The sequence below is a fragment of the Trachurus japonicus genome, chromosome 3, assembly GCF_045865225.1.
Source record: "Trachurus japonicus isolate A0001 chromosome 3, Traja_1.0".
Taxonomy (NCBI): domain Eukaryota; kingdom Metazoa; phylum Chordata; class Actinopteri; order Carangiformes; family Carangidae; genus Trachurus; species Trachurus japonicus.
In genome coordinates, this window is record NC_140909.1 from 6,494,408 (window position 1) to 6,512,492 (window position 18,085).

Below are 18,085 nucleotides of genomic sequence, written 5' to 3' on the forward strand. Positions count from 1 at the left end.
CTTATTCACTCACTTCACTGTGGCTCTGACTGAACTGCGGCGGTAGCACCGAGCTGTTTGCGCTCCGCTTTCCTCCTTCTTCTCCTCACCGGGACATGCTGCGTTAACACCGGGTTTTAATCTTGTTTTATCTCCGGACAACAGCACAGAAACGTAAACCAACAACAACAGTAGCGGCGGTAGCAGAGGTTTTTTAGCTAACAACAGCCGCGACAGGTCGAGTGAGTCAAGTGCGACGCACCGAGCGAGTAGCGACCGACGGACCGACGCACGGACCAACGACACACCTGCGGCCGCACCACCACCACCGGACAACGGCAACAACAACAAAGTGAGCTCCGCCGGTCCTGTGGTGCGTTCACGGCCGAAGGATGAAGATGTTGTTTCTCTCCAGGGCTTTGGCCGTGTTCACCGTCGCCTTGTTTGCCGTTATAGGTAAGTGAGTGAGTGACTGTTATTTCTGACGGTTAAAGCGACCGTTGGACCTAAAAACGGCCGGTGAAAAAAAACAAAAAAATAAAACAACCGTCGACCGAGATTAACAAGTAATTTAGTGATGATCAATAACACAGTCGTTCGATTTATGATTGATATTTGGCGACCACAGTGTCACTTATGACATTTTTAATGATCGATTAACGATTAGTGGAGGAACTATTAGATTAACATTAATATGAGTGACGACCAAATCAACGGTCAGTTGGAAAAACCAACAGCCGTTGACCGAACAAGTTACTACGGTAACGGTAACGTTGGTAACCTAATCAATCGCACAGTAACGTTAGGCTATATCGACAGAGCTATGATTGATTGATTGGCAACCAGAGTGTTACTAATGACATTTAATGGCTTTAATAATCTATTAACTAATTAGTGGAGGAAATATCAGATTAATGTGTGAGGACAAAATCAAAACTCCCACAGACTTTTTGTTGACACACATTTCCTGTTTGTGTCAATGGACCAGAGACAGTTTCAGATGAACTCACTTACGTTAGTTACTTATTATGAGACGATTTACTACTAAATACTGACTAGTTCCTTTTATTAACTAAACATATGAAATGCTATTGTACCTAAAACACTCAACATATGACAGAAAATCAATTGAGAAATAGTTTGAGTCATTCATGATTATGGTCCAAACTTCCCCAATTATGATTATTACATAAATTTGGACTATTAGCTGCTGGATAGAAAACAAGTTTTGTGGTCTATAATGAATTACAGTCTATATAAATTAGCTAATGTTGCTTATATATGATTGAATGATCAGTCATATGTTAGATTAACAGTGACAAAGGTTGTGTGTCTGCAGCCAGCAACCTACTTTCAATATGACTATTTTGGGATCTGAATACTTCCTCCACCACTGTAGCAACTACCGGTAGCTACTACTTTTGCAATCTGTGAATTGTTTTGAGTCATTTTTTTTTTTTCAAGGAAAGCAAAGCACGTCACAACTCTTTGATTTCAGCTTCTCATTTTGAAGTTGATCAGAAGATTTTTCACAATTTTCAGCCATCGTAAGTTTCAGGCATAAATAATAATATTCTATAAGAGGAAATGTCTCTCCATGTTTGACCAAAGTTTCTTATCAAAAGAACTAAATCAAAGTCCAAAGGTCAATTGTCTTCAGGTTCTATTCTACTCTATTCTCCTCTGATATAATGCCCAGGGTTTGTTAATGTTGTGCACCAGCAGATCGGCCTCATTGTTGTTGTGTCATTGGAGAGGTTCATGTGACTGTGATGGCTTTGTGTAGACGGGGGGCCGACGGACTGACGGGGCTGATTTATGAGCAGTTAGATCGTCCAGGCTGCTGACACGGGGAAACACGCCAACACAGATTGAGTTAGTTAGAGGAGTTCAAGTATAGTTGTTTTAATATAACATAGTATATAAACAGATTGGTGTGTGTGGTCAGTTTGGGTCTCTTTCTGTTGTTGTTTTTTATCTGTGGCTTTTTTACTTTGTACACAGCTACGTTACCTCACCGATCAGATTGCAGTGTTGTGTAAAGTCTGTGCTGTGTGTTTACCGGGTGAATCGAGAGGTCACACCGGGGTCAACTTTGAGTCAGGCAGCAGGGAGATGGTGAGAGTGTGTGTGTGACTGAGAGAGACTGAAGCGCAGTTTGTGTGTGTGTGTGTTTGTGTGTTTTAATGTAGAAAGACGAAGACGAGGGAAGTGAAAGGACTGAGACAGAGGGAAGAGTTCAGCTGCATGTTGGCTGTGAAATGGAAACCAGTAACACGGTGGAGACATGACACCACCCACAAGCTAAAGGCTAAATGAGGGAACCAGTTACTGTCACTGTTACTCTTTTTTTTTATTTCATTAATCCTTTATTTGTTTTCGGTCGGTGACAAATACGGGTTGGCAAGATGCGCAATTCAGAAATATCTTTAAAAACTGTCTTAAAAACATGCATCAGATGTGTTAAAATGTACATTTTGTATTCATGTTCAGCTTATTTGTCATTTGATTAATGTCTTCTGAAAACATTACATTAAAATGCTGTATTTCTATATTTAAATTTGACTTAATCTGGGAATACTGAGCAGGACTTCTCCTAAAAACACCACTTTTTTTTCTAAATTATGTGACAAATGATGTAAAATTTGTTAAGAAACATAGTGTTGCATTGTAAAAGTGAATTACACGTCTTCCACATTTGAGCCCAGATTTATTTTCCTGTATTTAGTCAGATTTTTATGAAAGAATACTGGTTACACCACTTGACATTGCATCATGTCATTGACCCTTTTATCAGTACAGTATAGCTGGTGTGGGGCTGAGTATCTGCAAGAAGCTGGTGATACTATACATATCCTGACTGTGATATATTGCAATATACTGGGATGTAATAAGTAAGACATAAGACTGTTTATTAATGCCACACATGGTAAATTAAGTTCAGTACAGTAGCATTTGTAACATACAAGGTAAAAAAGTAGAAAAATATGCAAATATAGAAACAAATACATAGTTATGTACCATAACCACAGTTATTTACAAAAATAGAATAAAAATTATATACAGTGTTGGTAGTTGTAAGGCATATAAAAGTATTGCACAGATGTGGGCGTATACAGCAGCAAGATGTGCAGTTTGTACACAAAAAGGAGCTACGGTGCCACATTGTGGTTTGGTTTATACAGTAAGAACACAAATTGTTGTATAATGCACAAAGAAATCAGAAATCAACTTCATCTACATCTGAGTTTCCATCCTACTTTTTGATTTTGTGCAACCTGAACCAAGGAACCACCGTCGGTTTGAGGATCGCTTCATGAAATATTGTGACATTTTAGTGTATCAATATTTTTATTTTGTGGCTTGTGGACAGAATATTTACTTTTTCCACTTGGACATAGTTTTAATTGTATTTATTTTAAACAGAAGTAGGAAGCCTGAGCTGATGGGAAGTCGACCTCAGAGGAAAAGTCCTGCAGCCACATGTGAGAAGTGAAGTTGAGGCCACTGGTGAAACTCCTGTGTTGCATCACAGTGTTAAAAAATGGGAGAGGACAGTTTTTTATTTATTTAATCATTTATTTTAGGGATCTGAGTTGTGGGGTTAAACAACATGTGTGCAGCCGCTTTCTAACACACACACGGACACACAACAGTGAGTTGGCAGTTTCCAGGGAATAAAGGTATTAATAGCTCACAATGCAAGTGTGAAAGTTGCCAGGTTGGCTGAGTTGCTAAATACCACTTAGTCATTCTGTGCATCGCAGCCACATTTAGTTGAGAGTCGGGTCGCCGCCGGCCATCTGGAGACCTCTGCTGGTCCACTGCTTCAACCATCAACTTGTTATTATCATCTGTGCTCATTTATTCACTGTTCTCCACCCACATCACAAATAGAAGGTGATATAATAATAATAATATAATATAAAAGGCTGGGTCCCAGAAGCAGTGCGGTGCAGTTATCTCAGTGTATTAAAGAGCAAATCTATTATCGCCATCGTCAGGTAGAGTTGTGAATTATGGCATATAATTATCACTTCAGTGTAATTACCATATAATAATGATAATAATAAACTTTATTTATGTAGCACTTTTCTTAAGGGGCTTAACAAGAAAGAGAAAAGCAAACAAAGACAACAGGGATCATAAACAGGAGAATAAACACATAAAAAACACACATACCAAACCTTAACAAAGATTTTTTGATAAAAGGAGGTTTTAAGAAAAGTTTTAAAAGATATTAATGAATTTGTTTCTCTTGTTTCAATAGGAAAACAGTTTTAGTTCAACAGCAAAGGCACGGTCGCCCTCGTTCAATTGTCAGAAGTCAGGACCTTAAAGTGACTAGTAGAGCTCCATTCACTGAGCGCCCCGGGACACGGGGGGTTAATTATTAGATTACAAGAATTTCTATTTGTCTATTTTGTACAAACAATATGAAATATTGCTCCCCCAACAAGTACCAGTACTATAGTGATTGTTAAGTATTATCCAATATACTTCTAATAATAATAATAATAATAGTGCTGAGATCAGATCAGAGTGATATACATTTGGAACAAGATCGTTTTAAAAGTGTTTTAAAAGGGACAATAACAGGTGTAATGTGTTTATAATGCTGTATGAGCTGGAGATCTGACTGACGCCAACAGAGACTGAGGAAAATGAAAAAGAAATGCATGGATGACATTATGGAAATTTTTGATTTTATTCTATTTTTTTGTAGTTGAAAAAAGCAACAGTTTTTTTCACCTGAGCGTCAAAAGTAACTTCAAGATTTCTGGCAGGATGTTTGCTTGATGTTTTGTTTTGTAAGGGAACTGAACTTGCTGTGATTTGTGTTTGTTGAGAAACAGCTGGAAAAAAAAGTATTCTTCCTGTTTATTTTCAGCTTGTGTGAGTTTACGTTACGTTAATTATTCTGTTTTTCTGTTCTAATGATCATGTTTATGTCCCGGCAGGTCGTATCCAGGCCGTCACGCTTGAGGTGAAGCAGGGAAACGCCACCTGCATCAAGGCTGAGCTCTCTGCGTCGCTCTCCATCACGTACAACACGTCCAGCAGTGAGGTTCGTACATCCAACAACAACAACAACAACAACCGAGTCATGTTTCTCTCCCAGAATTCATTAATCTAAAAACAAGGCCTTAATTGGCATTAAAATGTCTTAAATCAATTTTTCAAAAGTCTTAAAAATGGTAACACATGGTAAGTGGTATTTTATGGTTGTAATTAGTCTCAAATCTCAAAATAATTGGTAACATTCGGACATAGAGAAGTTAGTGGCGGCCGTCAACGCTAAATTTCTCACCGCCTCCAGCTCCCGAGTCAGTGTTTTTTTTTTTCCCCCAGACTTTTTATGCATTTATTTAGAAAGGACAGCTGGAAAGAGACACAATCCAATGTTCATGTAGCAGTCACTTTACCTTGGATCACATAGGAAAGTGGGTAAAATTGTCCCTATAACCCTATGTACTGTAATTGATGTGGTGTTTTTTTTTCTTTTTTCTGCATTTGTGTTTATTATGAAGTCGGTCTTAAATTTCATTTCAAGTGGCTTTAAAAAAAGTCTTAAAAAGTCTTAAATTTAAAGCAGAAGTAAGTGGTCCAGTCGTTTTGGCTAATGCTGCGTTCCAGGCAGGCTTTTGAAACCGTAAATTACAGCTTCAAGTCACAACTTACGACTTTGTAGCGTTCCAGGCAACCCACTCGTGTTTTTCCGACCTGTTTTACCTGTGAAAGTCACTATAACGGCCACTCGTAACTTCTGACCCGTGAACTCGTACCAGATCGAACTGGTACGACTTCACAGGTCGGAAAAACACGAGTTACGGGTTGCCTTGAACGCACCATAACAGTCGTCATCCCTACGTCACCACATTCACGCGCATCCCTTGGCTGCACACACACAGAGAGGACTGCCCCTTTATGCCGTTCTCTCTCCTCATTGGATAAAGGTTGTAGGATACAAGGAATGTTTTCTCCTCGGCTCAGAGCAGAGCAGAGGGACTGACAGACCCGTGTTTCAGTCCAAACACTCTATGTAAGTGATTGCTGTCGGAAGATATAACTATTTAATTAACACAAAAATATCGCTTACTTCTGCTTTAAATTTCATTTCAAGTGGCTTTAAAAAAAGTCTTAAAAAGTCTTAAATGTAACTTGGTTTAAGCTGTAGGAACCCTGTCTCCACTGCTGCAGCTCTTCACCACCCCTCTCTCTGTCTCTCCTTCTCTCTCTGTCTGTCTCTCCTTCTCTCTGTCTCTGTCTCTCCTTCTCTCTCCTTTTCTGTCTCTCTGTCTCTCCCTCTCTCTCTCCTCAGAGGACGGTGCAGGTCCCTCTGCCCGACTCGGCCGCCGTCGACCCAGGCAGCAGCTCCTGCGGCGCCGACGGCAGCAGCTCTCCGTGGCTGGTGGCGGTGTTCGGCCCGGGCCACGCTCTGGGCCTCAGCTTCTCCACCAACGGGAGTCTGTACAGCGTGGCCAACCTGACGCTGCAGTACAACCTCAGCGACACCGCCACCTTCCCCGAGTCCAACAGCTCCGGTCAGAACTACTAACTAACTAACTAACTAACTAACTAACTAACTAACTAACAATTATCATGTTACAGACGCAGGAGAGCAGCTTCCCTCTTTCTCTCAGTAATTAACATCCTCATAAAGCTGAATTTTTGTTGATTAATTAAGCAACGACCAACACACACACACAGTTGTAGTTTCCACTTTGCACCTTTTGCACAAGCCACTGTCTCCATTTCCTCACCCAGGTGTATTTACGGTATTCATGTTTTGTTCTTTTCTGCATAATTTATCTACGTATGTATTTTACCTTGTCATTCATAGAAACAGTACAGTTACTTGTTTTTTATTCCCACCCACACTGTGCAAAATCTTCGACCAAACAACAGGTGTATATATATATATAGTCTTTTATTTCTATTTAAATAATATTTTGTACTAGGGATGTCACGATTATAGATTTTCTTGGTACGATTATTGTCAGAGAAATAATCATGGTATTACGATTATTAATTATTATGCAATAATCCATTTCTTTTAAACACCATGAATGTGTAAAATCAAATATAGCCAAAATATACTTACATAACTGATTGTTTACACAAAATATGTTAAATGTGAATTAATATAGGACCAATTATTAATCCCCTACGGGAAATGTTTCAAATCTACACCAAATGTTTAAGTTTATTTTGAACTTTTTTTTTTAAAATTACAAATGACACGCTTACATTTAAATTCCTACCAATTCAGTGTTACGTAGGTACATACCGGTACGTACATGTAAATTTACCAGTATCTGTGCATTGACCTTTACTTTGCCGACACGGTTCTGACATACCGTATTATCTTTTTTGTGAAAGTGACGGTATTTAGGAATCTTTACGATTAATTAATTGTGGCGTTTAATACCACGATTAATTGTGAAAACAGGTTGTGACATCCTTATTTTGTACATAACAGTACCTCTCTTTGTTTTTTTCTATATATTTTGTACATAGTGATTTTCTTTCTTTACTTCTTTACGTATCTTGTACTTCTTTGCTACTGTTGCAAGTGAATTTCCCACTCATGGGATCAATAAAAAGTCTTATGTTATTTATAACTTTACTTACTTACTAAGTCAGATTTAAAAGATTTTGGAAATTCAGATTCAATAAAAAGCTACTGAACCCTAACGATACATGAATAAGGAATTAACGAGACTGATTGTGTCACTAGGGACATGATACAGGGCTCCAGACTGCCTCTAAATGGAGGCATCTTGCCCCTAAAATTTGAGACGGTGCATCTACTTGTGCACGTGCAACCAGTAAATTTGCCTTTTTAAATTTTCTTTTAAACACTGGTGAAACATAAAAAGGGGAGAGACTCAAAGTATCTGGTATCTGTCATTAACAGGCGACAGGCCGATGTGTGTGTGAGGATCATGAATGAAAAGGAAATGTGAATATTTGCTTGCTCTCCTAAGTTTTCTGCTTGCATTCCTAAAATTTTAAGTTAAGGGGGACACTGTGCTCTGAGTGAAAACTGTTAGTCTGGAGCCGTGTAATTAAACGTGACATTGTGATTCAGCAGGTGAAGCTGCAGCGTTAACAACAGGATTAAATCTGACACACAGACAGTTTATTGAAGATGTGACTCACTGACCTGTCTTTGTCTTCGTTAACCAGATGTGGTGACTTTGGTGTCGGCCTCGGTCGGCATCTGGGCGCCGGTCAACACCACCTACCGCTGCCTGAGCGCCGCCACCTTCAGAGTCGGAGAAGCCTCCGTCACCTTCTCCAACATGAGGCTGGAGGCGTACATGCCCGCAGACGACCTGAGTCCCACAGGTGCAGTACCGCTCTGCTTCGGCTTCAGGCATTTAACATATTTGATGATTTATTATCCACGCTGCACTACAGAGCCACACAGGAAATCATTCCCGCCTGCTGCTATCAAGCTGTTTAACTCTGTATACTGACTGAGTATGCTAAACGCCAAGTACATGTACATATGTGTGAATTATTATCATTACATTTTTATTTATTCTTATTCTATTTTATCTTATTTTATTCTTTTCTTATATTTATGTTGATCCTGTTCAACTCCTATGTATATCACAGTTTTTGTTGATTTTCTCTTAGCTTTTAGGAGTTTGTAACGAAGAAAAAATGTGGTAATCCTTTAATTAAAGCAGAAGTAAGCGATCCGGTGGTTTTGTCTAACTTCTTGTCAGCCGATGGAGTTAGCAGCCCCCGCCCTCGTCCCTACGTCACCACATTCACGCGCATCCCTTGGCTGCACACACAGAGAGGACTGCCCCTTTAGCCGTTCTCTCTCCTCATTGGATAAAGGTTGTAGATACAAGGAAAGTTTTCTCCTGGGCTCAGAGCAGAGCAGAGTGACTGACAGACCCGTGTTTCAGACCAAACACTCTATAGAAGTGATTGCTGTCGGAAGATACAACTATTTAAGACTTATATTAACACAAATATTCTGCTTACTTCTGCTTTAACAGACCGTTAATTGCATCGTACAGTAATGTCAAGAAACAGCTTAGAAATAACGGTGAATTTCATAGTAATGTTGAAAAATATAGCCAAGAAATAACAATTGATTGCGTAGAATTAGCCCAGAAATAACGGTTTAAATACAAGGACTTGGTGGAGAGAAATCTGGCCTTTCCCATGTGTAAACTTTTGCCTTTATGAAAAACATGACAATGACATTACTATGCAATTAATTGTTATTTCTTGGCTTTTTCTTCACATTATCACGTAATTAACGGCCTGTAAATTAAAGGGTTACCAAAAACTTTCCCTCCAGGGATCAATAAAGTAATTCTGAGTCTGAATCTGAAATATTCACTGTTTTTTTTATCCTTGTCACAGAAAGCGTGTGTGTGGCGGACCAGACCAGCACCACGGCTCCTCCCACCACCACCACCTCCTCCTCCACCGTTGCCCCGACGACCACAGCAGCTCCACCTGCGCCGACGCCTGCGGGAACACCTGAACGCGGCTTCTACAACGTCACCAACGGCAACGGCTCCCTCTGCCTCCTGGCCCAGATGGGACTGCAGTTCAACGTCTCCTACGTCTCCAGGTCTCAGAACAAGGTAACGGAGTCAAACAATTACACATCACATTCATTCATTCATTCATTCATTCATTCATTAATTCACTATTTATGTGTACAAACTGCACTACTTACTCCTGTACACCCCCATCCACCGCCGCTTCTGTGCAATAGTTTCTTCTCTGCCTTACAACTAACACTTTATATACTGTATATCATTTTTATTCTATTTTTGTAAATGACTGCATATATACTCTTTTTTTGTCATTTAAGTTTTTCTTCAGGTTCTAAATACACAAGACATCAAACTTCAGCACAAACAATTCAACCATGTTGAACAAAAATACACAGAATAAAACAAAATATGCAAAAACATATAAATGTACATACACTCCTCTTGTGTCTTTTTTGGTTTCGTCTTGCTTGCACCTTACTGACATGCAAGGTTATCGCTATTACTGCTATTATTTTATTATTGTTTAGTTGTTAGTCAATTTAGTCTCTATTGTCCAATTAATAAGTCATGGCGTTTGGTTGTAACTTGTGGCTCTCTGTCTCTCTCTCATTTTAAATGTTTGTTATGGTTTTGTTTTTTACCATTTATGCTACAATTCTACTATACTTCTATACTGTAACAACCCAATTTATATTCTTATATTCTTCTGTATATTCTTGAAATAATTTGGCACATAACTGTACATAATCTCTCTCTCTCTCTGGTTTTATATGTTTGTTTTATATCGTATCACATATTTTTCTACTTTAACCATGTTTGCTACAATGCTACTGTAACAACCTAATTTCCCATGTGTGGGATTAATAAACAGTCTTATGTCTAAAAAAAAATAAACCAACCTTCTTTTTTACACTTTTCCAGACCGTCCAAGATTTAGTGAACCTGAATCCCAACCTGATGATCGTATCTGGATCCTGTGACGGCAGCACAGCTTCTTTATCTTTGACCCAAGTGCAAACAACTACGCTCAACTTCACCTTCACTCTGGTAAATCCATCTCTCTGTCTCTCTCTCTTTCTTTTTATTAATTTAGCTCCATTATTAGTTTTTGTTTGTGTGTGTAAATAAAACGTATCCATCGACTTGTTCTTCTAATCCACAGAACTCCACGAGCAACAAGTATCACCTGAGTGGGATCGCTCTGTTTGCTAATTGGTCCGATATGGCTGGTATGTAAATGCAAAAAAAACTAAATTATTTCTTTTCCTTTTTGAATATTTTTCCGTATACTAACCCCTATTCTCTCCGCAGCTCCTCTCTCAGCCAGTAACTTCACTCTGAACTACCTGCGGAGTTCGCTGGGCCGCTCCTACATGTGCAACGCAGAGCAGACGTTGGCGGTGGAGCCGGACTTCTCTCTGAACACGTTCAGGCTGCAGGTCCAACCCTTCGGAGTCACCACCAGTCAGTTCGCCACAGGTACGGTCGAGCCGCTTGTCGTCTTCAGTTTATTCACCTCTGACCTCTGACCTCCACTCTGTTTGGAGAAGGAGCCTCCAGCCTCGTGTTGATACGATACATGTCCTTAAAGGATAATTTCCGTTTTTTACAACCTGGACCTTATTTCTAGCATAAAATACGATCATTTTACTCACCCAGATAACTTTGGTGTCATTTGGAGTTGTTTTGACGAAATCAGCCCCAGTGGAGCGGCGCGTATATCCGTATAATGCGAGAGCACGGGGCAGCGCAATGCAGCCTCTAAATAACACATTATCCGCCGCAAAACTCGTTCATTTCGCCAATATTTTGTTATGATACACTAGTGCTATTCCCCTCTGAGTCCGGGGTTAGCTGTTATCAACATCCGGGGTCTGTAGGTTGACCTACTGACCTCTGACCTGGATGATGTCATCCGGGCTCGGAGGGGAATAGCACTAGTGTATCATAACAAAATATTGGCGAAATGAACGAGTTTTGCGGCGGATAATGTGTTATTTAGAGGCTGCATTGCGCTGCCCCGTGTTCTCGCATTATACGGATATACGCGCCGCTCCACTGGGGCTGATTTCGTCAAAACGACTCCAAATGACACCAAAGTTGTCTGGGTGAGTAAAATGATCGTATTTTATGCTAGAAATAAGGTCCAGGTTGTAAAAAACGGAAATTATCCTTTAAAGAGGAACTATGCAAGATTTTTACCTTAAAGGGACAACGAGGAGTTTTGGAAAAGTGAAGTGTTTCCTCACTACATTTATGAGCCTCCGCACCGTGAAATTCTTTGACCGGCGCAAGACAGACTCATGTTTTCATTCATCAAGAATTAAAGTCAGAGGTTGGAAGACGATCACATACCGTCGTAGTTCCCACCATAAACGGAGATTCGGCGGCGTTATTCTCATGACTCGCCACGAAACCGAAAGTAAAGAAACGCTGGTCGGCTCGCCCAGCATTTCCACCACCACTAATAATAACAAAATAACCATAGAGACAAAACAATATATTTATCGAAAATGGAGCCATTAACAAGTGGTAACGGAGATTCATCCACATTAACGTGAGACTTTTTTATAACCAAATAGAAACTCCTCGTTGTCCCTTTAAAGGTTGAATATTGAGAATGCAAGTATTGCTTTTCCATCAAACATTTAAATTTAGTCTGAATTGGAAAACCTCAATAAAGATTTGGAGGAAAAAAAAGTAGTCTGAATTAATTAATTTAAGACATTTTGACGGGTTCGACAGTGACTTCCTGTTTACATCGTACCAGCTGACGGGCGCCATTGGGGGTCACTTCTCCGCTGTTTTTGCTAACCCTCCTCCCGGTCGTGTGCATTTGTTTTCAACGAAGCCTTTTATAATCAGTCGGTGGATCGATGGATTATTATATGCATGTTACGATGTGTGTAGTTGTGTAGTCGTATCTGTCTGTAATCTCTTGTTTATGACAGATAAGACTACACAAATACACACATGGTAACATGGTAGATGATAAATAACGTTATCCACCGCTCCATGGATCGATTTCTCACCGGCTTCGTTAAAAAACACAAATGCACATGGAGGAGAGGGTTCCTAAACATTTTAAATTTCCAAAGTCCATACGTTTTCCAGACTTCTTGGTAAAAAAATTCAAATAATTTGTGACATGTGAGTAAATAGATGTGTATCATGTAAATAAATCATGCAATTAATCATTTCTTTTCATTATTCTGAATGTGTTATGCCATTATGTCATTAAATCATTTCCAGGAGACTGTAGCAAAGGTATAACAGCCCATACAAAATAATTAACCCTGCTGATTTTTGCCCTTATTTCAATTGATCAAATGTAAATTAATTCATAATCTTAAATGATGATATTATTTATATACTTTTTTGTTCATATTCTGACTCTTTCTGTTAAAATAACTTAACATAAAAACTATAGACCGTCCATTTCTTTGAGGAGGAGCAAACCTACAAAATCAGCAGGGGATCAAATACTTATTTTCCCCCACTATACTGTAAATATATTTCCATACAATAGTTTCCATTTTCCATACTTTTCTTCCAGACCTGGAAATGTATAAAATCAAATTCCATACTTTCCAATATTTGCGTAGGAACCCTGAAAGGAGGGTTAGCAACACAGAGGAGAAGAGAGCAGACTTAGATCATCTTTAACTGGATTCTTGTCAAGAGTTAAAGGGATAGTTCAACATTTTGGCAAACTGGCCCATTGCCATAATCCCTATAGTCATAGCAGTAGGTTCGTTACCTTTAATTGTCGGTGCAAGCTATTTTTAGAACGGCGGAGCAGAGCCGCGAGCTGCTCAGAGCTACGCTACGGAGGCTAATGGGATTTCTTGGTTTCCCTCATCAAACTCATCAAATACACAATCCAACAACTCCACAACGCTCTGGTGGACAAGTTGTGACCTGCACATTCACCACGCTATGAGATAATAACACAACGTTACCACACAGAGTTGTTTTAGAGGGAAATTCATGCAAAACCACTGATGCACGTTGCCATCAGGGACAGTTTTTCATCAAGCAGTCTCTGTATTTCCCTCTAAAACAACTCTGTCTGGTAACGTTGTGTTATTATCTCATAGCGTGGTGAATGTGCAGCTCACAACTTGTCCACCAGAGCGTTGTGGAGTTGTTGGATTGTGTATTTGATGAGTTTGATGAGGGAAACCAAGAAATCCCATAATGAGCCTCCGTAGCATAGCTCTGAGCAGCTCATGGCTCTGCTCCGCCGTTCTAAAAACAGCTTGCACCGACAATTAAAGGTAACGAACCTACTGCTATGACTATAGAGATTATGGCAATGGGCCAATTTGCCAAAATGTTGAACTATCCCTTTAAATACGTAGAAACATGTAACATGTTAATCAATGACTTCTGGAGGTGTCTTATTGCATTGGAGATTTTCATTTGTATTTAGTTGTTATTTCTGTGTTTATTTCCAACTTTGTGGCTAATTATTCTGTCACATTTTTCTGGCTCTGTCTGGAACAGAAACGTTACTGTCACAGTCAGAAAAAAAAACATCTGATTGTTTTGGCCACTTCTCCAAAAAACCACCAGAATTAAATGAATGAATCTGTTCCTCTCTCACTCGTCCATCTGTTAAAGCTGCAGTTGGATCATCAGTGTTTTTTTTTTTTTACTAATGTGATGATGATGATCCAGTTATGTGACTCTGGTGTTTCTGTTTCTGTCTCTCTACCAGCGGAGGAGTGTCAGATGGACCAGGACCAGATGCTCATCCCCATCATCGTGGGAGCAGCTCTGGCCGGCCTGGTGCTCATCGTGCTCATCGCGTATCTAATAGGCAGGAAGAGGAGCCACGCCGGATACCAGACCATCTAACTCCACACACTTCAGACTGACTATGAACCTTTTACCTTTTACCTACAGTACAGGAGCGCGTGAATGAGTGAATGAATGAACGGAGAGACGATTGTTTCTCTGTGGCGACTGATGATCTCGACGAGAGGACGAGTCTCCGCTTTATCCAGGACGGACGGATGCAGTTTGACTCCACTGTTGTTTTATTATTATGTTCTGGCCGTGGGCGGGGGTGTCAAACTCATTTCAGTTCAGGGGGCCACGAACGGTAAAAAAATAACAGCACGATTACCTATAAATTAAAATAACTGTTTTAGTGCATTATTAGGTAACCCTTTAATTTATAGGCCGCTAATTACGTGATAATGTCAAGAAAAAGCCAAGAAATAATGGTCAATTCCATAATAATGTCATGTTTTTCATAAAGGCAAAAGATTACACATGCTTTTTATGCTTTGAACTTTTTGGGAAAGGCCAGAATTTTTCTCCACCAAGTCTTTGTAATTAAACCGATATTTCTGGGCTATTTCTACACAATCAATCGTTATTTCTTGGCTTTATTTGTCGACATTACTATGAAATTGATTGTTATTTCTTGACATTATCACGTAATTAACGGCCTGTAAATTAAAAGGTTGCCCATTATTAAGATGTTAACTAGGGATGGGACTTTTTGTTTCGACAAATCGACAAAAAATCGACACATGCTCCCCTCGACAAAAAAAATGGAGTGTCGAAATGTCGAGGGGGCGGGGCTTGTGGGATAAACTGCATTTTGTCTTTCAATATTTCCTATTCAAATAAACAGCAGAAAGTGCCACTTTTCCCCTAATGAAATAAAATATTTAAAATAAATATCTGCAAGGGCCGACAATTCGACAAAAAGTCGACACATGGGCCTCGACAATCGATTTTCCAAATCCCGTGTCGTTCCCATCCCTAATGTTAACAGTTCATTTTACAAAACATATTATGAACAACCTGGATTATTTCTTTATAAAAAATATAATGTGCAATTTCAACAATATTATGCCTCTTCTGTCTTCTTATGTAATTTTTCGGACCCTCTTTCGAGCCGGTTTTAGCCGGTTTTGCCCCGCGGGCCGCACGTTTGACACCCCTGTTGTAGGGGGTTGGTTGAATTTGCCTGAACTGCTGTCTTCTGTTGTTGTTGTTGTTTATGTTGTTGTTGTTGTTGGCCGTGTCCGATGTTAATATCACATGAATTTAATAAGAGGGAGACTCAAATTTAACTGTAAAACAAAGCAATTTTCCTTTTCTTTTTTTTTTAAATGTTCCAGTGGCTTTTTCCTGCTGTTGGTCGAAAAATGTTTTTACGATTTTTCTGACGTGTGCACATGTAAAAAACAAACAAACAAAAAAAAAAACATTTTCAAAGTTTTATTCTTATACATGCTCGAGTCGCTAGTATTTGTTGTTGTTTTTTTTAAAGCTTCATGAGCATGAGATGATCCAAGAGAAGGGAACGCTCTGAATGTGTCTTTTCCTCCAATCACGTTGTTCCTCCGAGGCGGCACAGAGAGGTAACTGTAACTGTAACTGTAACTAACCGGTGATCCTGATGCTGAACATGTGGGTTGGTGCTAAAGCCGAGTGCGACTCAGCTTTAACTTTAAAGTTTAGGAAAAGTGAACAGGTGCATGAGTTAATCTTCTACTCCAGTGCTTTCCCGCCCCTGCGCCCAAAAAAAGAAACGTCAATATGAACTGTTGTAGTGATTTGAACTTTTATTTTTATAGAAAATGATGTGATCTCGTTTTCTATTATGCATCTGACTGAAAGTTAATAAAAATGTTAAAAATCAAGGACAGTATTTCTTCTTTTCTTTTTCTTTTTTTTTGAGTATGCTCTGCAACAACAGTACCTTTTTTTTTTAATAATTAGTTTAATCTGGTTCAGTCAGTGTGAGATAAACTCGGCCGTGCGCTCAGAGCTGCTGCACCAGGTGGGATCGTCCACGCCACGGTTATTTCTGTCCCGTGTAACTAAATCTGATCCCAGGCAGCAGCTACAGCAGGTTTAAAGGGCCAAGAGCCGGAAAACACAAACTGTACACGACATCATTGTTAGAAAAATATTGAAAATATTGAAACAGCCCTTTAACTTTCAGCCTCAGCGTAGTGCACTTAGTAAATAACTGCATCACATCGACATAATTCACCCTGGATCGCTACAGCAGGTATCGAGCATCAAGTCAAGTATTGAGAAGACAGTATGAAATACAGTAGGCCACTTCCTCTGGGGTGTGTTGTTAAAGGGATAGTTCAACTTTTTTTTTTTTGGCAAATTCTCCTATCACCATAACCCCTGTAGTCGTAGCAGTAGGTTCGTTACCTTTAATTATCGGTGCATGTTGTTTTGAGATCGGCGGGGCAGAGACGTGAGCTGCTCAGCGAACGGCACAGGTGCCCTGTACCTCATCAAACTCGTCAAATACACAATCCAGCAACTCTAAAACGTTCTGGTGGACAAGTTGTGACCTGCACATTCACCACACTATGAGATAATCATGTAACATTATGCAACATTACTAGCCTAGAAATCTAGCTGCACCCTCGCGGCAGCAGATCTCTTTGCTCCGTAGGTGGGTCTAGAAACGAGCCATAGGAACATTTTGAGTCTCGAACACCGTTTGTGTTGACCAATCACAGCGCTCTATCTGTTTAGAGAGTCGTTGGGCGGCTTAACGCCATGACGACATACCCTACATTTTAATTGGCTTGTCAGGCTAACGTCATCCTGCTCTTTGCTCTGATTGGTCGTAGCGCTACCCTATTGCGTGCAGAGGCAGTTTGAAAGACAGCCTTCAACCCGCCCCCTGGACTGAGCCGAGGTCTACCGGTCGTTTCCAGACTAGACATTTTATAGTCCAGGCAATTTAGCTCATTTTGGACCCAAAAATAGAACTAATTGTAACAGAATGTTTTTCACCATACATCATTTCTATGAGGTGTCTAGAACAACATACTAAAAGTCCTAAGAAATCCTAGTTGGGGAAATATGTTTAATTTGCATCATTATTTACATCATTAAAGTCTATGGTGCCGACAACAATACACCCCAATGAGGCTATTTTTTTCCTTTACTCCTATCACAATGAAACTTTACATGATGAAAGTATCCATGAAATGTAACATTTTTTGTATTACAAGTTTCTTGGAAAATGAATTTGAATATGCAAATGAGCAATACACTAATGGAATATGCCCAAAATACACTAGAATAGGTTTATTTTTTTCCTTTACTCCTACCACAATGAAACTTTACACAATGAAAATAGACATTAAAAGTAACATTTTTTGTATTACAAGTTTCTTGGAAAATGAATTTGAATATGCAAATGAGCAATACACTAATGGAATATGCCCAAAATACACCCGAATAGGCTTATTTTCTTCCTTTACTCCTACCACAATCGAGGTACAATAGGAGTAAAGGGAAAAAATAGCCTCATTGGGGTGTATTGTTGTCGGCACCATAGACTTTATACAGTAAATAATGATGCGAATTAAACATATTTCCCCGACTAGGATTTCTTAGGACTTTTAGTATGTTGTTCTAGACACCTCATAGAAATGATGTATGGTGAAAAACCTTCTGTGACAATTAGTCTGTCGTAAAATGCTATTTTGCCTGGACTATTAATGATATAGTCTGGCTTGTCAGGCTACAATATTACGACACAGTAAGCAAATACTTGGAAC

The 18,085-nt window shown here is 39.5% G+C and overlaps 1 protein-coding gene across 1 annotated transcript; it reads left to right on the forward strand.

Moving 5' to 3' along the window:
- On the forward strand, window positions 1-16,186 carry lamp1a (lysosome associated membrane protein 1a). Its single transcript, XM_085805821.1, has 9 exons — window positions 1-435; window positions 4,941-5,047; window positions 6,302-6,524; window positions 8,173-8,334; window positions 9,376-9,602; window positions 10,440-10,565; window positions 10,681-10,747; window positions 10,830-10,997; window positions 14,242-16,186. The coding sequence occupies exons 1-9, from the start codon at window positions 372-374 to the stop codon at window positions 14,379-14,381; spliced, it is 1,284 nt and encodes a 427-aa protein (XP_085661947.1). The 5' UTR covers window positions 1-371; the 3' UTR covers window positions 14,382-16,186.
- Window positions 16,187-18,085: the final 1,899 nt, after the last annotated feature.